This window comes from Notothenia rossii, assembly GCF_949606895.1.
Source record: "Notothenia rossii genome assembly, chromosome: 9".
Classification (NCBI taxonomy): Eukaryota; Metazoa; Chordata; class Actinopteri; order Perciformes; family Nototheniidae; genus Notothenia; species Notothenia rossii.
This window is the reverse complement of record NC_136907.1, coordinates 20,931,976-20,952,656: the sequence shown is the minus strand read 5'-3', so window position 1 is coordinate 20,952,656 and position 20,681 is coordinate 20,931,976. Positions and strand designations below refer to the sequence as shown.

At 40.4% G+C, this 20,681-nt stretch overlaps 3 protein-coding genes across 3 annotated transcripts; 2 read left to right on the top strand and 1 right to left on the bottom strand.

Annotated features, from left to right (window-relative positions):
* Positions 1–1,229: 1,229 nt before the first annotated feature.
* rb1 (retinoblastoma 1) lies at positions 1,230–20,343 on the bottom strand. The gene is made up of 27 exons (XM_079647561.1): positions 19,886–20,343; positions 18,847–18,967; positions 18,099–18,202; positions 17,683–17,817; positions 17,558–17,596; positions 17,128–17,177; positions 16,798–16,908; positions 16,300–16,445; positions 16,105–16,182; positions 14,289–14,398; positions 14,127–14,204; positions 13,332–13,419; positions 13,119–13,235; positions 12,973–13,029; positions 12,623–12,654; positions 12,397–12,473; positions 12,073–12,296; positions 4,735–4,850; positions 4,270–4,412; positions 3,866–4,011; positions 3,672–3,776; positions 3,465–3,578; positions 3,191–3,339; positions 2,784–2,814; positions 2,535–2,677; positions 2,399–2,445; positions 1,230–2,295 (listed from the first exon to the last, which is right to left on the bottom strand). The coding sequence occupies exons 1-27, from the start codon at positions 19,990–19,992 to the stop codon at positions 2,231–2,233; spliced, it is 2,733 nt and encodes a 910-aa protein (XP_079503687.1). The 5' UTR covers positions 19,993–20,343; the 3' UTR covers positions 1,230–2,230.
* Positions 5,396–7,843, top strand: lpar6b (lysophosphatidic acid receptor 6b). The gene has a single exon (XM_079647562.1). The coding sequence runs from the start codon at positions 6,157–6,159 to the stop codon at positions 7,255–7,257; it is 1,101 nt and encodes a 366-aa protein (XP_079503688.1). The 5' UTR covers positions 5,396–6,156; the 3' UTR covers positions 7,258–7,843.
* Positions 8,053–11,989, top strand: LOC307017789 (lysophosphatidic acid receptor 6). The gene is made up of 2 exons (XM_079647563.1): positions 8,053–9,398; positions 10,470–11,989. Exon 2 carries the CDS (start codon positions 10,525–10,527, stop codon positions 11,503–11,505), a length of 981 nt encoding a protein of 326 aa, XP_079503689.1. The 5' UTR covers positions 8,053–9,398; positions 10,470–10,524; the 3' UTR covers positions 11,506–11,989.
* Positions 20,344–20,681: the final 338 nt, after the last annotated feature.

The window sequence follows — 20,681 nt, the reverse complement described above, 5'->3', positions numbered from 1 at the left end:
TATTTGGAAAGTGTTACTTGGGCATACATTTTTTACAAACCAATCAATCAATTAGCACAGAAAATAATCAGTAGGCCTATATTCAATCACAGGAAATGTTATCTTTTGTTGCAGTCCGGTACCAAATTGTAAACAAAATAGAGCTCAACCAATAAATATCCACATTAATAATACTCAAATGATATAGTATATAATATACAGTATACATATAGTATATTAAATATAACTACATCACATTGAAAAAACTGAAACCTTGACCTGAATTAAATACGCCAATTATGCCAACAAATGTCACATTAGGCGTGTGTATTTAGTTATATATTAATATTAAGTTCAACTTAATATTATTTCTTTAACTAACCTAATACAGTGATGTGAAATGTGTTGAAATGTTTTCAGTGCAGTCAGAGGGGCCAGTTTATCTGTATTGAGTACATTTACTTTTTTTGACTGATAATACTTTTATCAATATTTCAATGCAAAAATTGAAATGTATTATTTGTACAGTGTGGAATTAATACTTTAAGTATTTAATAAGCACTGTGTTGCATGTGTTAGATTTAAAGGATGGCCCATTTTTGGTCAAGCACAGCCAAATATGACCATGTGCACAGTGACATGTTTCCCTTTATGTCTGTGATCATGTGTGGAAGTGAATCCTGATTGGCTGTTTCCCAGCAGAGGGGGTAAAAGGACCCTAGTAGACCTAAAGCTATTTTGTTATGACTGCAATTCTAGAAATACAGAAGATGATAAAACATGACGGGTGGCAATAATGAATCAAACAAATGTATATTCTTGGTAGAAGGTTTGGCTAATATGGGTTTGGATACATTCTGGATTGTAACTAAAAATAAAGATGTTCTTCTCTCTTAATTTTTCTGGGCCTGATCATAAATAATCTTGGTTGAGATTATTTGAGTCATAAGACATATTTCATGATATTTTAGCCTTTGGGTGGGAAACAGGGCCCTGTACAAGAGCTGACCACAATAAAAGAGAAATGTACCCTGTGAATCCTGAAAAAGAAGAACTAAAATTAGTCATGTTTCTTTTTCTGAATATTTCACCATAGGAAAACTTGCCAAATTGTCAAAAGACCACACAACCCCTTAGAGCACATTGTAACAGCCCTGACATCAAATCAAAATCAGAATAAGTAAAATCATAATGCTCAGTCTTTCAGCTGGTTATTCAGTTACAGCCAATAACGGAAAACAACCAAATCATATTTTCAAAAGAAATATTTACTACATTTTCAAGGAACTACTTCAATAAAGTACAATATAAACACATTTTAATAAAAAAATGAACTCTGTAGTTGACATTTCTAGCAATGTTTTCCCTTGTAGTACTTGAGTTGACATTAATGCTGTATGTGGTTTGTATGTATCACCCCCCCCCCCCCCCCTTTACCAACTTGTTGTTAACTGAGAACATGGAAAATAGTCATTAAGATAAAACCCATCAGGAGGTGTTTGATGTGTAGCCACTCAAAAGTAATACAAAAGTTACTATTATTGTATACAGAAAGATAAATGAGCAGTACATCAGATCCTATGATACTACACATTTTGGTTGAGTGCAAATGATAAACTATATCATTGTCCTCGTCTCATCTTATTGTTCCACTTTATGACACAAACTAAACTTTTTCTAGGTGTTCTAAGAATTTTCCCATTCAAGACATGAGTTTGAAAGTAAAGACGCTGCACGGAAAGACATTTGGACTTCCATCTGAAGCGACATTTAATCCTTTCTGAAGAGAAGGATCATGATTTAACACCTGAAATGTTGCATGGTGATAGAAACATTTGAAAAGAAGAACGGTCAACATACGAAGCTCCTAATGTTGGTTCAACTGAATTATTTAACGGGAAAACCAACGATACACCTCGACAGCGCTTTGACAATTGCGAACCTCCTTGAGAGTGAAAACTATGATTCCTAATAACACCCACAAATTAATACCACTCTTAAAACACACTTACATTTTTAAAGTAAAAATTCAAATGAAATTCAATGACCTCATCCATTATTCAGTTAAAAAACACACACAAAGAGGAGAAAGTCCTCTATATTCACATATTACTCCTCAAAGACGAAGTTAAATACAAACTCAAATCAAATACTAAATGTACAGAGGAAGGTGTTTTTCACTTTGTGTGTGAACAGTAGAAATAGTGTTCACGTTGTGACAAACAGTGCAGGTCGGTTCAGTAGCGTAGAGTTATTCCTTCCTCAGTTCTGCGTCCTCCTTCATCTTCTGCTCCTGCACGCGACTCCGAGTGGAGCCTACAGAGACCAATCATCAAGATGTTAGAGGACCAAAGATGTGATTGACAGCAAGGACACATGAAGAAGATTTCATATAATATATAAAGCGGTTTGCACTCACTCAAATCTGTAAGCCTCTGTATGAGAGTAGACTCTCCTCCAGGTTTGCTGTAAATAAAAACAAAGACAGTGAGCCCTATTCATGTTTGTATACCATGATACATTGTGCTGTAAATAAAACCCTGTTTGTGACCAACCTGCCATCGGCTTCATCTTGCCCGTCCACGTCGAAGCGTAGCCTCTTCAGGGGCTTCGGACCGGAGCCCATGTCCAGAGCCCTCTTAAAGGAGCGGTCGCTGCTGTTCACCATCTGGTTGATCTTCTGGAAGCGGTTGGACAGCTGCAGATGGAAACAGACAGATAGAGTAAGTGAGAGAAAAAATAAATGGAATTGTAGATTAATTTTAATGAAATGCTCAGTGATTTTAAAAAGAAGATGTACGCACCCCGAAAGATTCCCCGATTGAAACCAGCATTCTGTGGAGGGAAAAACACGAATGAGAGAAAGTTGTGTGAAGATCGTGTTTTTTGCAAGTGAAGTTGGAATGTTATCCGGTTTGCCCTATGTGGATAATACATGTTCTGCAGTGTTTGATCCAATACATCAAAATCTAAATTATTAGAAAAAAATAAAGTATAATATTGATTCAACAGAAAATAAATGCTTATTTTCTCATTAAAAAGAATGGTTACATGACATGAACAAACAGTTTTATTAAAGGGTTACATTTCTGAAAAGACATGATTATATGGTAGTGAGGGAATGAAGTGATTCATCAAAGTAAAAGTTGAAATTAATTAGTAATATGTAATTTTATGGCAGTTAAAAAAAGTTTTAAAACACTTTTCTCACCTGGAGCGAGGAGTCATGATCCCCGGGGACATGCGGGGGTTTTTCAGAGGGGAGATGTACACGTTGTTGCTCCCAGGCACCCGGAGGGGGGAGTTGGGGAACTTGTAGGGGCTGCACGGTATTTGTGGGATCGGAGAGAGGGTGGGTGGCTAAAAGAAACAGAACAGCAACAATGAGAGGGTTTGTTAGCCGTGTGAGTTGATCAGATTATGACTGTATCAAAGTCAAACTGCAGATCCAACGTGGTGGAGGGGGGGGATGGGGGGGGGCTCACCCTGGTGGAGGCATACTGCAGGATGTTGGTTTTCAGCCTCTGCATGAACACTTGGTTGTAGAAGACAATGATGGAGTCGTAGTGGCCTTCGGAGATTAACACGTGCTTAAAGGTCTGCAACAAACAAAAAATGTTCACAAAAACATTGAAATGAAGTGTGATTAAAAAAGCAAAAAAAAGGATAGTTGTTAGCATTAAAGGTGTCACCTCCTGGTTGGTGTTGGCCATGTTCTTGTACGCTGTGACGATGGTCTTGAAGCGCAGATCAACGCTCTTCACTTTACATATGGCATACATGGCTGACATCATCAACTGCAGGAGAGAACAATGAGAGGCGGTTTGATGTAAACAACAGAGACAAAAAAAGGCAAGAGCAAACAGACGGGTGTATTTAGGGTTACCTGGTCCAGGTGGCGGTCTCTCATCAGCTCGTGCTCGTGCTGCAGTGTGTGCTGGAACAGAGTCCATATGATGGGCTCCAGCTCGGGGTGCGAGGACAGCAGGTAGGAGCACAGGATCTTCAGCCTGCTGTAGGCCAGGCGGTACACTGCAGAGAGAGGACACCACAGAGACGGTTGGAAATGAATTAACTTGATTTGTCACCTTGTGTTGTATGTCTCCACGGGAGCTTCCCTAGATATTTGTGTGAAATAGTCATAATTAGAAGATTAATTATTGACTTCAAAAACATGCTTTGGGAGGTCACAGTGACCTCAATCTGACCAAGGGAAAACAGTTGAACATTTTTCTGACAGTGATGTTGATAAAATGAGAATAAATATCTTCGGTTGGAAAGTCAGCTTACATTTTTTATAGAAGAGGCTGAGAGAGTTGGACTTTGGGAGTCGTGCGTTCTGGGTCGAAGGCTGAGAGGAAACCTGAGAGCTGGGCGGGGCGGGGGAGTCAGGAGGCAAAACACGGGAGCCGGGACGCATGGGGGAGAGGTATCTGTAGGGACAATAGGGAAACCGCATGTCATTTACATCATAAACATTCAAGATAACAATATGTTAAAATCACACAATGGGAGGTTTTAGTAAAACAAGGTGAGAAAGGCTCATGGTGAGTTAGTCATGGAATGTAACAATGTCTTTTTACTAGTATTATGATACATGCAATGCAACTATAACTTAATTCAAGTTGTACACTATGTGACTTGTTGTAATGAGTCATAGTGGTTTCCCAACAGTTTAAAGAAGTGTAATAAAATTCTCAGAGCTGTTTCTCAGCAGCAACTGGCAGAGAGATAAGTACGTTATGGTTGACTCACAGGTCGGCTGCAGTGTGGTTGTGCTGCAGCGGTTGGCTGAAACTGGCCGGGGTCTCCACCTGCTCTGCGGCGCCGCTCTCATGCTCCTGTGTTAGCAGCTCAAACAGTGGTGAGCCCTGCAGAGACACAAACAGGATTATATATAAATATATTTACAATATTTTGCCGCCTCTTTCATGGCTTACATGTTTATTCAGAAAAACATTTACATTTTACACACCTAATTTCCTTTGCAAAAACACACCTGTCAAATTATAACTAGGGGCTGCTGATATGTCTGTTCCTCATTGTATACACAATTTACCCAAGCACACTCCCTATAGCATCCTATCTGATTTGACTGATAACCGAAAGACCTTCTAAATACCAACATATCCAATCCTGCCTACACACTGTAACTATCCTCAACAATTCTCAAACAACATTTAACTCCAGATGAAATGACATACAGAGCAGTTTAGTACTGGATTATCAGCATCTTTACACCAGGCCAAAACTCAGTGTTCAGATCATACAGGGGAGTGGGTGCGGTTTACTACTCAGCCATTTGCACAGCGGCTGCAGGTATAAACCTGTCGTTAGCACATTCTTTGTGCAAAACATGCCACACCCGGCTGTAGCGGATTACACATTTTGAAAGTACACTTGTATTCGATTGCTATGACAGCATGCATAGCGGATGCCAACACTGCAATGTTTATTTAGGGAAACAAAAACGCCTGTTTATTTAAGTACAATTTTAAGATTTGGGAGGTTGATCTAAACACACCTCTATCAGTCAAGAAGAAAATAATGCAGCACAACAATGTCAGACTACATATTCAAATGAGTGTAAAAACAAAGCAGTGATGGGAGGACTTTGACTCCAGAGGACGCTCCTCCCTGTGTGTTTGAACAGTCCAGTAGATCATTGTGTAGCAGCAGTCTGCTAAGAGGTTTCTGGTTTCCAGTCTGGCCGGAGCAGAGTCAAACCTCTGGAACTCAAGAGGAACAAACACCATGCCGCGCGGGGCTGCTACAGGAACTGACAGGAAACAAAAGAAGGGAAGAACCACTCGAATGCTCACGCTGTTGAGGAGAGGCACACGATTCTACTCTTACAGGGGATAAGAGCTGTGAAAGACTGGGAAACGTTCTGAACGAGGACTTTTGGCTGCAGAACTTTCCCTTTCAGAAAATAAGGACTTTGGATACTAATACAGGTATTTTGAGGAGTTGCCGTATACTTTCTGGTATATAAGATAACCACACAAACTGAGCCTTCTTTAGTATTCAAGGACTGCATTTCCTACCCAAATGAAGCGTAACGTTTCGCTGCCTATAGCACATGATTGGATTAAGAGACTGGATTTTTATGACTGACACAAGTACACGATTGAGGAGCACATTTGAACTCTGTAAAAGTTACAACCCGGTATAAAAATGGATAACTACACCTCAACCACACCAAGCTCCGTTCACATTTTCATGAATTGCAGCAAGAATGACGGCTTCAAGTACACACTGTACAGCTCGGTTTTCAGCGTGGTGTTTGTTGTTGGTCTTGTATTTAACATGGTGGCTATTTACATTTTTGGCTGTACACTGAAGCTGCGGAACGAGACCACGACCTACATGATAAACCTTGTAGTTTCAGACTTTCTCTTTGTCCTGAGCCTGCCTTTTCGGATTGTTTACTTCATTAGACGCGACTGGCTGTTTGGTAGCGTGCTCTGCAAGATCTCTGTGGCCCTGTTCTACACCAACATGTACGGCAGCATCTTCTTCCTCACCTGCATCAGTGTCGACCGCTTCCTGGCCATCGTGCACCCGTTCCGCTCCCAGGCAATCCGTACTAAGAGGAACGCCAAACTGGCATGCTGCACAGTGTGGGTGTTGGTTCTTTCTGGAAGCATTCCCACTGGCTTTCTTTTGGACACCACTTCACCCAAAAATGCCAACTCCTCTTCCAACTTCTGCTTTGAAAACTACTCTGAAAATCAGTGGAAGGCGGAGCTGTCCAAGGTGGTGGTGTTTATTGAGACTGTGGGCTTCATCATCCCATTGTTGCTCAATGTCTTCTGCTCCATAATGGTGCTACGGAAACTGAGGCAACCCCAAGTCCTCTCCCGCGGCGGGACCCTCAACAAGACAAAAATATTAAGGATGATCTTTGTGCATCTTTTCGTTTTCTGCTTCTGTTTCATTCCCTACAATATTAATCTCATATTCTACGCCATGGTCCGCTCCAAAGTCCTAAAGGGATGCAACGTAGAATCTGTGGTCAGAACCATCTACCCCATAGCGCTGTGCATAGCAGTGACCAACTGCTGCTTTGATCCAGTCATTTACTACTTCACTTCAGAGACCATTCAGAGCTCCATCAAACGCAAGTCCACAGTATGGCACAACGGTGCGAGGCTATTTGAGAGACTAACGATGGACAGCTCACAAAGCAGTCCAAACACAACACCCAAAAGCCTGGCCCTGCAGTCTCCGAGAGCCCAACAGAGTCTGTGGACTCACAATGAGTCCACAGTCTGATGTCGACTCCATTATGGAACATGATAAATAATGAATTGATTGCTGGTGATTTCAATCTGAGGATGTAGGTGACCTCAATAACAACACATCAACACAACGGTTACTAAGGAGTTACTCTCATCTACTGGACGCCACAGAGCAGAGACTTTAGACTTGGAGTTAAGACACTGATCCCTTTTAAGTCGATAGAAGAGTGGAACAAGTCAAGGAAGAACAGGAAGTGTGTCGCAGCATAGATACTCTTGTGTGGGCTACCAGTTCACAACGCAAGTTCGAAAACAAGTGTGTATTAGTGGAAATGACAGATGTGTGTTTTAGCCATGGTAATGGGCACTGGGCTGAAAATAAGTTTCAGCTTTTGCACAGATGACATCTTAACTTTAGTCTTATTTCCCAGAGCAGATTCTCCTTTTTAAAAAGTCTGCTTTGGCAATGCTGAACAAGTATTACAACCCTTTTGATGTACTGTTCATTTTACAAGTATTTGTGGCCTGATTATGGCTTTGAACCACTTTATGGAGAATTGCGTCTATAGCAGCTTTTTCCCTATACACTGAAAGCGAATAAAAGCATTTTTAACTTAAAAGGTTTTGAGTTTGAAATTCGTAACTTGTTCGATATTGTCGTGATATATTTGACAGTATCAGGGTATCAGTTTTTCATATGAAACACTTTGGGTGCAACCGAATGGTTTGTCGACACTGATTAGTCATAAAGCACCAGCGACACAACCACAGGTACTGTGCGCTATGAAGGCACAATGACTCAATGTTTAACAGATGCACATTGCACCGGTCAACACAGCCAATGGCCTTATCTCAATAGGTGGTTATGTCTGTAGACAAGCCAAATTTGATGAGAATTATTTAAAAGATCTCAGCTAGGCTGGCTACACATCGGACCATTATGTCTGTTGAAAACAGCTGAGAGAAAGTGGAATATGCTGCAGCTTGAATATTTGTTCATTCTTGGAGAAGCTGTGTGCTGCAAGACTGAGCATTGCAGCATTCCTCATGTTGCCCGAGGGTCTGCAGTGACAGCAGGCGAGCGACAACATGCCTCACGAGAGAGAAGTGCGTTTACAAAATAAGGCACATTAATGCAATCCTGAGAAAGATCTGGAAAATAACTCGGAATGTAAACTTAAAACTGGCATCTTAGAGAAAAGCAACCCGCACTTTATTAAGTCTTTTTTTGCTATGTTTGGGCTTTGTTGATTACACCATTTAAATAGATTTAATATAAAGAAGCAGCTGGACCTTTTCCAATCAGCATAAAAGCAATATTTTAATGGATAACTGGTTTTAAAGCAGGGTAGGTCATTCAAATGAGGGTTGGTTTGATAATCACACAACCATGTTCCAGTTTCTCAATCAAGACATGTTGTCTTCCCCATATATTACTTATACATTTCCATCTAAATGTGTCTGATAAGGACCAAGTGGTGTGTAGTTAAATGGTAATGTTTTATTAGCCTAATATTCTCCAAATCAAGATTATTCAAACAGGGCCTAACATAGCTTTAAATAAATTCAAATTTTGTTTGGGAAAATCTGATGTGAAAATGAAATAGAATCCCTCTTTACTGCATTTTGATTTGTTTGAATAATTCAGACACACATTACATGAAAAGGCTATTATCCACTGACTCAGATCTACACACTGACTTGTTGATCCCTGCCAGACCCAAGGCTGACACACAGGACACACTTTCAGTGAATTATTGCTATTCCTTTATCAGCACAGTTAATGATTACCTCCAATCAAGCGTGTATGTTTTTAACAAGAAGCCATAAACATGACACCCACCATGACAGTCATGAAACAACCTGTGCTTAATTGTAAGGCTGATCACAAAATGCAGTCAAATAAGAAAAGTCTTTCCTCAAGCCAACTGTGTGAAGAGTCATTTTAAAGCTCATAAAATGTTTTTATATTAGGTAAATAAAACCAACTACAAAACATGCGGCTAGGAGAGGAGGGAGAGGAGAGGGAGAGGAGAGGGGGAGAGAGGGAGACCCTGACCTGTGAGTAGGTGTAGGCGTAAACTGCTCCCATCAGTAGCATGTGCACCGTTACAGCATCCTAACAAATGATCCAGCTGTCTTCAAGAATCACTTCACGACTGCGACTTGATACTGGTGAGTTTATCTTCCAATATCCTTTCAGTTTTATATGCAAAGACTAGAAAATACTTCAATTTAATGAAATGAAAACAGCAATTTACTGTATAAGCCTATCAAGATGTAGTAGAAACTTAACAGTTGAATCCACAACAAGTATCTAATGACAGAATGCACAATGCTTGAGAATTTCTTCGGCTTTTAGGGCTAAGGAACCACCGAATAGGATTTGATCTTAGGACACAAAACATGCTTTGCAATTCTTAAAACAACATCAAGATCATTTCAACAGCTGGATACTCATCAGACACTCAGTGTGACAAGTGAAGGATTATACAGGAGTGGATTTCAGATCAATAATGCAGGCAACATAAATATGAAGGGAGAAAAAGAGTTTTGAAGAAAATATGTTTCAATTCCTTGGGTCATAGAGAAAATAAGTTTTGTCAACATTGTTACTGATGATTAAAAAAAAAAAAAAATGAAAATGTAATCGAGAGACTGAAAGTGATGATCGATGTTCATGGACTCAAAACAGTCTCACATTGAAAATGTATCTTCATAATATTATTCTTCAGTCATCGGTATTGTTTAACACAATAGTTATTTTGGGACTTGAGTGTTTAGACAATTAATTAAAATAAAAGAGGACAAGGTACAACAATATCCTGATGACGTTATGTATTCCAAAAGCAGGAAAAAGACGCATTTGTAAAGAGTTCTCACAATCATACTCTTACCAATAAAGACTCAAATATAACAATCAACTTCACCAAATGTGATTTTACTGCAGGGGAACGGTGTCAACACTCCAGTGAGGTGATTCTTTTCCCCACCCCACTGCATGTAATGAAACGACATGTTTGCTTGTTTTATGAGCAGGAAGTTGCAGTCAAAACGTTATTGACAGTTAGACTATATCCTTACATATGAAATATATATATATGTTAGCTGAAGCTGTGTATTCATGTCACCTCAACATATTTACATTCCATAAAAAACAGCAGAGTTTAATAAGACTTTACGAGCCACAGGTTTAACTGCCATTAAACCTGTTCTTTTCACTCACTTTAATCTTATTTCCTCCAGGTATACGAGTGACACTGCGTTAACTGTGTGCTGGAAAAGTCAATCATTTTAAGACATGGACGTGTGGAATATGAGTGATGTGGCAGCCAAGCCTGTGTCCCCTCTGTCTAACTGCACGGTGGACACCAGCTACCGCTTCACCTTCTATCAGGTGTCCTACAGCATCATCTTCCTGCTGGGGTTGGTCACCAACAGCCTGGCTCTGCGCAGACTGTGTCTGTCTCCCTGCACCATGAACAGCACAGCCATTTACATGGTCAGCCTCTCTGCTGCTGACATGTTTTTTGTAATCTCTCTGCCTCTGAGAATATTCTACTACCACCAGAGGGCCAGAGCCAAGACAGGAGACTTGTCCAATTGGACTTTTAGTGTGGCGTACTGCCACCTCACTTTCACCCTCAAATACATCAGCCTGTACGGGGGCATCTTCTTCCTGGTGTGCATTGCTGCAGACCGTTACTTTGCCGTAGTGCACCCGCTGGCCTCTACGCTCCGCAGGCTGCGTGTCGCACAGCTGGTGAGTGGGGGGATCTGGTGCCTGGTGCTGGGGCTCAGTGTGAGTCTGCCTCTGCTGCGCTTTGCAGCCGCTCACCAGCACCAGCCCTGTCTGCTGGACCCCTCCTCCCAACGCCACCGCAAAATCATCCTGGTAGCTCTGGGCCTCGTCTTGGGCTCATTTCTGCTGCCCGCTCTGCTTCTCCTCTGCAGCTACTGCAGGGTGCTGAGGGTGCTTCGCCATCCGAGACACCGCTCTCGCAGCCAGCGCCGAGGACGCCAGCACACTCTCACCATCATTTACTGGGTGCTCGGCATCTTCCTGCTCTGCTTCGTCCCCTATCACGTCAACCTCCTGGGATACACTCTCACACACGTGGGACTGCTGCCCTATTGTGGCTTGGCAAAGGTGACCAAGGCGGTGCACCCCGTGGTGCTTTCACTAGCAAGCTCTAATTGCTGCCTAAATCCACTCATCTACTATTTCTCCAGCAGCATGTTGCACAGGGAGGCTCCCGGGGGAGGCAGTGGCAGCCAGTGACACAGATCATTTCTATCATTATCTTAAAAGCACTCAATTAAGATTCATTCAATTGTCCAGGACTTTTTCTATTCTACTACTACAGCATCCTGTTGCTCCTACTGTGGCTGCAGTTCTTCAGAAGTTAAACTAAGATAACTCTGTGTGTGTTGAACATGTACTCTGTATTATTGTAAGGAATTATAATGTTGAGCAGGCTTGTGTGTTTGCTTTGGTGCCATGCTACTATAAGAAGCACGATGACAGCTTAGTTCTTTTGTGTTGTGTACTCCGACAGTTTAATGTGCCAGTAACATATTGATATGCCGTGACTTTTCTTTATATGTAGTGAATGTAACATGTTGCCTCCTTTTCCAGAACGCTGCACGAACCTTATAAAGTATGTTGATCTTGTTTATGTAATTCTTAAAATGTAGTAATAATACCTTAGGAAAATAATTGTGTGTATTTTTTTCTTTGCAAATGATTAAATATATAATATGTACATGTTGTGTATGCATTAAGCTCTTTAACATCCTGAGAGATTATTGCTAGCATACTGTAGTGGTGATGAGAGATCAAACTCACCGGCCTCCATGCAATCCTCTCCATGATGAGGTTCTCGCTGGTCTCCAGATGTTTGACGATATCTTTGCTCAGAGTGGGCTCCGCCTTGATGAAACTCTCGATGACTTTGTAGAAGTCGAACGCAGAGAGGTTGACCACATCCAGGATCCAGGGGAAACACACGTTTGTTTCAACGGGATCACCAGAGCCCCCGTGGTTGTATCCTCCAGTCTTAAAACTGCTCTCTAATCATGAGAGGAAAACAACATTACAACTTGCTACAGATAACTGTAAGATGAAAGGAATTATATATGACAGTTATTTCCCATTTAGTTTGAAAATTACCTCCATATGTCGCCATCACTACCTCCAAAGCGCAGGCGAGCAGTGATGTGTGGAACGTGGAGTCATTGAGGAGTTTACTGGAAGTAAAACCATTTGATTTAGCTCAAGGCAAATAACTCTTAAACGCTTATCTATTCTTCACCTCAAATACAATATATATAAAGCATGCATGAACAAGTCATTACAACGACTGGTTTCACAATTGGGATTTAATAAAAACACATACCTGAAATTCTGCACGGAAAGTCGCTTCTCTTCCTATAAAATGGGGAGGGAACAATATGAATACGTTTTTCAGACATGTATAAAGTCTACAGATCATGGTAGTTGCCTTCATTAAGATATTCTCTATGCTCTTTAAAGCATAGGAAGTAAAAAAAAGGCAAACAAGTTATTGTTAGCAAATATAAAGTAGATGTATCAATTATGGATTCCTAAGATACATTGTTTTGGGTTAAACTGGGAACTGCTACATTTAAACTTACCTAAGCGTTTCAAATAAATAAAAACAATGCAAATACAAAGTAAGTAAATAAAAGACAGTTGGAAACTTAATAAATCAAATAAACCAATTACCGATTTCAGCATGGCTTCCATGACTTTGTAATACAGTCTGACGCCGAGTTTAAATCTCTGAAAGAGGAAAGAATACACACAAGTCAGACACAAGATTATTTAAGCAATGGAGTGTTGCCATTGTCTTCTTCAGTGTTGGTTTATACCTGCAAACCGAGAGCGACACAGCGCAGGCCGACAGCCTGGCCAAACCTCTGGCTGAACACCTGCCCGAGGGTCTCCAAACGCTTCAGCACTCCCTGCGTCGGGTCCACGGTGCAATTCTGATCACAGGTGAGAAGAAAGCAGGTCCAATTAAGTTAGTAAAGGTGAAGTTTCATGGGGCATTTTAATCAGTGGCAACCCCTCTAGAGACTCACTTTGAAATATGTAGCCAGGTTAGTGGATGGCTGATCTCCACTGGAGGTGAGGTCTCCTCTTAACTGCTGGATGGAGGTCATCGCAGCTCTGATGGGACAAAACACAAATCAGACAGTGCTGAAGGATGGACATAAACCCAGAACAATGCACACAGTGAAATATGGGTAACAATCTTCATATGGCGCAAGAAATACCAGAACAATCTCAAATGTCCGGCTTCAATATGTAGGAACATATACACGTTAAAGGTGGGGTAGGTAATTTTGGAGAAACCAGCTCGAGTGCGCTAGAATTTGAAAATACACAGCCGGAACAAATCTGCCACTTCCTTACAGAGCCCCTCCTCCAACACACACGAACGTGCACATGACCAATGAGGGCACGAGATAAGTTTGTGTACAGATGGAAGGCTGACAGGCTGACTAAAATGATTGGTCGTGCTTTTTACAGTACTACGGCTTCCACAGATGACACTTTTGTATGTTTTTTTTGTCAAACACTTAAGATATTCATTGCTATCGGGATGTTAAGAGCATTCCATGGAATATAACAAAAAGTCTATCTATATTTATCAAAGTGTTTCCCCTACCATTGTCTTGGCGGGCACCAAATTGCAACTGAAGTAATCTATCTACGGTCACTGGATGTTATTTATCCAATGTATGTGCATGCTTCAGTGTCCACTGCTTTGTGTATTCACATTCTCCCTCCGCTCTGTTCCTGAATAGCGGGGCTCCGCTACTCCACTGTGATGACAGTAAATGATTATTTAAAAAAGGAACATGTGAGCTCACCTGATTGGAGTTTGGGGAGGGATGAGTAGGCCATCTTCATCTGGGAGGTTCTTCTTTGGCGTTCTTTCCACCTGTGATCTGAAAACAGGAGCCAATTATCAAACACGTTTCTTTAAACGATTTAAAGTGATGAACCAGACTCTGAATGATAATGGACATTACATCTCGACTTTAGGTGGCACAACAGTCTCATCTCTGTCAAAAAACAGCCGCCCATCGATGTCTCTGCTCTTGAGGTAGTGCTCTTCATATTGTTGGTTGATGTCATTTGCCTGTTGAAAAAGAAAAAAGAAAAGGTTTACATTACTCTGCCTTCTGCCATTCTTTTGAACGGTTCTGCAGAACACAATGAACTGAAGAGAACTCCATTCAAAGTTATATTTTTGACAGTGAGAAAACCACGACCTGCTGTATAAGACAATTCACTGTGGTAGAATTCCTAACTACTCTTTATTTTTGATTGTTATCTTGAGTTCCCCAAAAGCATTACATTTCATTACCTAAATTAATGTTACAAATGGAACATTTTAAAAATAAAAGATGGATCGGCAATCATATAGATCAGCTAATGAGACAGAAACTGTCACAAGAAACCCCTGCACACAGTAGTTCTGTTGTAAACAGCCGAAGACGGGCACAGCGGCATCATTACACCCATGCAAAATCACGACAATAATTTGGATGTAATCAAAACGTCTGGATTCCTCGTTGACCTCGTACAAAACTTGTCTGGAGATTGCAACTCTGTGTCTGTATCTGATAAGATGTGAATCTCAAAAAGTAAACATCTAAAAAAAAGAACTTGACTACAGAATGAACCTCATACACATCTGAGCTGTAAGAGAACCTGGCCCACCTTTCAATTTATTTTTCCAATAATCCAGAACTATCATAGATCAGATTGATAACAGGATATGATTATTTACATAGGACTCTAAATATTGCACGCCACCTGTTAGTTATTGGGGTAATGTACCAGTAGAATAAATATGTCTAGTAACCATGATAGGAGTGTGTTGGTGTGAGTAAACAGTAGCATCCTGTCTCCTTTGTTTTACAGCAGCATTATATGACACTGAGACAATATGAAAGGATCCCCCGTTTGAGTACACATTTTCCTGACACTATGTATGAGAAACCAAACATGTATGAGCACTTACACGTTCAACACAGCGAGGGGGATAAGAGTAACAAATAAAGACAATACTGTAATTTTTGGACTATAAGCCGCGCCTTTTTTCCCATTTTTCGACCCTGTGGCTTATATAGCGGTGCGGCTAATCTATGGATTTTTACAGCTAACGGCCATTAGGGGACCTCCTAAATCTATGGATTTTACAGGTTACAGTCCAGCACCTTTAACTCTATGGGCTCTATGGCCGGTCCACGCCCCCCACCTTTAAGCGGCGGGCTCCAGCAGGAAAAGCTGGAGGCCGGAAAAGAGTGAGACAGGTAGCACGCAAAAGTAAAAGTGGAACCGAGAGTGGTACGAGAGACAGAACGAGAGCAAGACAGACAGACATTACGAGAGCAAGACAGTTTGTCCCCGTACCACTGGTTGAAAACCACTGCTGTAGATCACTGCCGGTACGTGCGCTGGGAGCGCACCGTTTAAGTTTGAAAGTTGAAAAGTTTGTGTGTCTGAAACGCTATGTGATACAGTACAGTTTACACAGCACAGTACATGTTCTGTAGCTACTATTGCACTAAATGGTAACACTTGAATACGTTATGCAAATATGCAACTTGTTTGTTGAAATGTTAATAAATGGGAGCTTCCTCTAACAGCCATCTCTTTCCCGACAATCCCCTCTGTGCACGAACCCTTACATATGGTAATTAAACATTAAAACACCTGCGGCTTATAGTCCAGTGCGGCTTATATATGTATACATCATTCAATTTAGCTGCTGCGGCTTATATTCAGGTGCGCCTTATAGTCCGAAAATTACAGTACATGAAAAGCAATTGCCCCTACCTGAGGAAAATCTGAAGATCTGGAAAGATCCAGAGAGTCCAGGAAAGCTGAGAAACTGGTCTGGTATACATTCTTCACCTGGGGATATAATTAGAATAAAAAGGAGCAAATGAGAATAAATCCACCCAGATCGAAGGGCAAAGAAAGACATGTGCGTGATGACTGTAAGGACAATACAAAGAGGGGGGCTCTGACCTCTTCTGCGTTGCATTCATTCTCTTCGCACAAGGTTTTGAGGAGCTGCAAATCCACCTCTGGCTCGGGAGGTCGGGTTTTGACTTTGCTCTGGTTACGGCGAGATGTTCGTGTCGGAGGGCTCTGAACTTTGCTGAGAGCCGATTCTGAGAGAAAAACATTGAAGGGCTTAGAAAATCCCCAGGTGCTGTAAAAATTCCTTTCATATCACAGAATGTCCAAAGTACAGTTTATGTTTTCCATTTTCTATGGCCCAAAACCCTGAATAACAGAGATAATATTCTAAACAGATAAACTACTTCATTGTTCAACTATTGTATGATTTACATATGCTTATAAGCAAACACCGAATTGATATCACATGTCCATCCTTGGTACTGAGAGGAGGGATAATTATTTGACGTTTTTTCTTTTCCGACTTTAAGACCTGTTTGTACGATGAGTAGTCACAACAGATTATGACAAAAGACAGAGGCTTAAGATGTGAATGAAGCTCACTGTAAAGAGGCTGCAGGAGGTCTGAAGGGTAGCGCTTGATGAATAACTCCAGTGTACAAAGCAGCAGCTGGAACGATATGACCAGGTCATCCTCCATCTGCAAGGCTCTTCCTGGAAACAGCAGAGATGCAGCACATGAGAAGCTGCTTCACAACAATACCACTACCAATGAAAACAGACAGTGAGGAGAAACATTTACACTTGAGCTCTACGGCTGAGCACAGACAGGAAGGAAGGATGGAAAGGAGAAGATGGAACACTTTGAAAAGTATTAAGTGTGGTAACAGCTTGATGCTACTTGCGTTTGTTGTTGTTAATGTGTTAACCTACCTTTGGCCAAAAGAAACATGGTCCAGCAACTCCGCGTGGTCTCCCTCTCCCTTTGAAAAGAGACACTTAACCATTAATCATAAACCTGAGTTACATCGTATTAACGCTGCAACAATTAATCTACTATTCATTTATCTTTAAAATGATTTTTCATGCAAAAAAAAAAAAATGCAGATTTCAGATCCTCAAATATGGAGATTTACTGTTTTTCCCTGTTTTATATTATATTTAACTGAATGTCTTATTAGGACATATTAAACATGATGATCTTCACTATTTTCTGACATTTTACAAAATTATTAGTTAATAATAGATACAATCTTTAAGAAAAACAACAACAACAACAACAACAACAACAACACAAGAACAGACTAAACATGAAGTGTTATAAGTACACTTTACTCATGTGGGAAAGCAGTGTCAAACTTACTGGTCATCAGAAACCAAAGCAAAGATGTTCTTGCATGTTCTGAAAAACAGGGGGAAAAGGATGTTATCGATAACAACTCTGCTCTCAACAGTTGGATCAGGCAGTTGTACTTTAAGTTGACTCACTTCTCGAACCGCTGGTAGAGAGCCAGCGTCACATCGTACTTTTTCTCCACTCGCGTTAGTGCTGAGTTCACTTTGGTGCTTATAGTATCCATGTTCACATCCAACTTCCTCACCAGATCCACAAACTGCTTTACACTACAAAAGAGAGTGAGAAGCTTTCATTGTATAAAACTGAACACAAAATTAGGAAGGAAAGTCTAAATATCAAACAAAGGGTTCAGATTTACTGCAAATCAATGAGAACAAATACAAAAATATTCAGCATCGCACCTCAACTTCATCACAGCTTGCATTCGGACCATTGTGCAAAAAGCAACCATGCGTTATCCATTTACAGATTGTCCATGGAAATGACTGATATAACATGCATTAATGTGTGTGAGTATTTGTCAACAACATGCATGTTGAGTACTTACTTCAGACTGACTGCTTTCAGAACCTGAGTTAAGGTGAAACAGGAGACATCCACGTCGATCCCCGACACAAACAGACAAGCTCCCCACACCCTTTTCTGAGTGTCCTGAAGTTATGTGAACAAAGAACATGAACTTATGTATAACGAAAAGCAATATTATTTGTATCACAGACACCATGCCATCCTATTCATATCATCCCGTCCTATTATCAGTGGGGTATTTCATCTGTTAGAACAAAGCAACCTCACCTTATATGTTATAATTCTATTAAGCAAAAACATTTTTTTTACGGACTGTTTAAATGTACTGGTTAGAAATCAAACTGAAACAGAACTTGGACTGCGATAGTACCTTCATGTCTGATACTGTATTCAGATACTGTTTGAAAGGCAATACAATACAGTACAGTTTTTGAGTAGTACCACAGTTACTGTGGATAATCATAAACTTTGGTTTAAACATATTTTTAATTGTAAGGATCATTTGAGAAAGCTTTTGAATCACTGACATCAAGAGGGGTTTGGTTGTGATGGCATGTTCCTTTGTCACTGCTGCAGTCTGAATGCTATAGTGGCCATTTCAATCGGACCAAACAGCATAGTACGCAGGACATTTGATTGTTCTCCTAATGTGTATTTTTCATCCAAAGTAATACATATCCACCTATTACCGCCCATTACATCGCCTCAAAAGGACAACAAACAGGATTATATCTTTACAAATCTGTCATATACATATAAATACATACAGCGATTTCCGCCATGGAGTCTTCAACAGATTTCCACAGCTTCCAGGCACGGTCACATAGCAGGTCTGTCACATGAAGGCTCTTACAAAGAGTAACAAATTCAGCGTCCTTGTCTCTGTGTCTGGAAGAAGAAGAAAACAAAATCACAGTTTCAGTACACCACAACATGCTGCCCATGTGCAGAAGTGGAAGACGTATTCCTATCTTGTACTCTAGTGAAAGTAGAAATACCACATTCTAGGGAATACTCTGTTATTGTAAAAATCTTGCATTGCAAATGTTACTCGAGTGAAAGTACAATGAAAGTAAAGTAAAAAGTACTCATTATGCAGATTGGCCCATTGTATTATAAATATATTATATGTTTCGATTATAGTTATTGATGCATTAATGTGTTTATCACAGCTGGTAAACATGGAGCTAATTTGAATTGCTTTGTATACTGCAGGGTAGGATGTGGATTTTCTCCAGTTGTAAATAATGTCCAATTTTTGTGCTGATTATATATTAAACATTTTTAAACCCTATCTGCAAAGTAGTTAAAGGTACAACATAAATGTAGTGGAGTAAAAGTACACTTTTAATCTCTGAATTGTAGTGCAGTAGAAGTACAAAGTAGCACACAATTAAAATACTCAAGTAAAATAATAGCATATCTAAATTGTACTTAAGTAGTATATTTGAGCGTATGAACTTAGTGACTTTACACCACTGCTGATATGACAACAACATCCCTGACTGCTAGTCCAACTCTGTCCCAGACTCAGATGTGTGTGTGTTTGTAGTAACAGTGTTATATCTAATTTCTCAAGTGTGACTGTAGAGTCTTTGTGTATCAAAACAAAGACGTTAAAGCTGTGAATACATGCATGACTTTGTTTGAAGGAGCTAGCTAGTGAGCTGACGGTTAATAACAGTTAAGCTAGCTAGCAAGAGTCAAACACAAATAGCTTAACATTAAGATACATTGTAAGCAAATGTAACTTAATGAACAATTAATTCGCGGTCTGTTGAATAACTCAAAAACAACTTCTCTTACTTTTTAACAGATAACTCTGGGCTGTCCTTCTTGTCAGGAGAGACACTTTCAGCACTCTTCAGCTCCTTGCTCTGTGTCGTCCCCGTGTTGCGTTTTTTAGGTGGCATCTTTGTGTCCGTTTTACAAACAGACTAATATAATATATCTTTTTTTAAATAATAATTTATTAAAGGCAACAAATGAGCTTCACTATGTTTAAAGCCCACTGCACAAGTTCCGTGGCAACAATACAACAATACCCCCAGGCTGACTGGCTTCCTGAAACCGGGGTGAAGAGGGTGTTCGTTTTGTTTCACCGGAGTGCGCGGTGGTGTGCCATGGCGGGCGGGGTCTTAAGGTTTAGGAGACCTCCACAGTCAATGTTCACAATCCCGTGTATGCTAACCGGTTATCTAACCATTTATGATCGTTTGTGAATTTTAAATAGATTTGTATTTCTCTTAAGTCGTTTAAAATTTGAATGTGTACGAAGCGTGCGCTCAGTGGGATCACGTGATAACTTTAAACGAACTCACCCAAACTCACAAGAGGAAAACGCGGGAAAGTATATACGCAACATCCGCTCATTAGCATTTATCCCGCCATACAGAGGAGTTACAAAGGGTTGTCCGCTGCCCCGTACTGTAGATAAAACATAGGCGACTCAACATTTCAGGCAGTAGATTGTTATTATATTCTCAGTACAATGACGTAGATCGTTAATATTCGTTTCTTTACATTGCCCATTTCAATTTGTTTGTCGTTTGTTTTCCCCTTACTTATTAGGTTATTACCAGTCTATGGTTATTACGCAGTG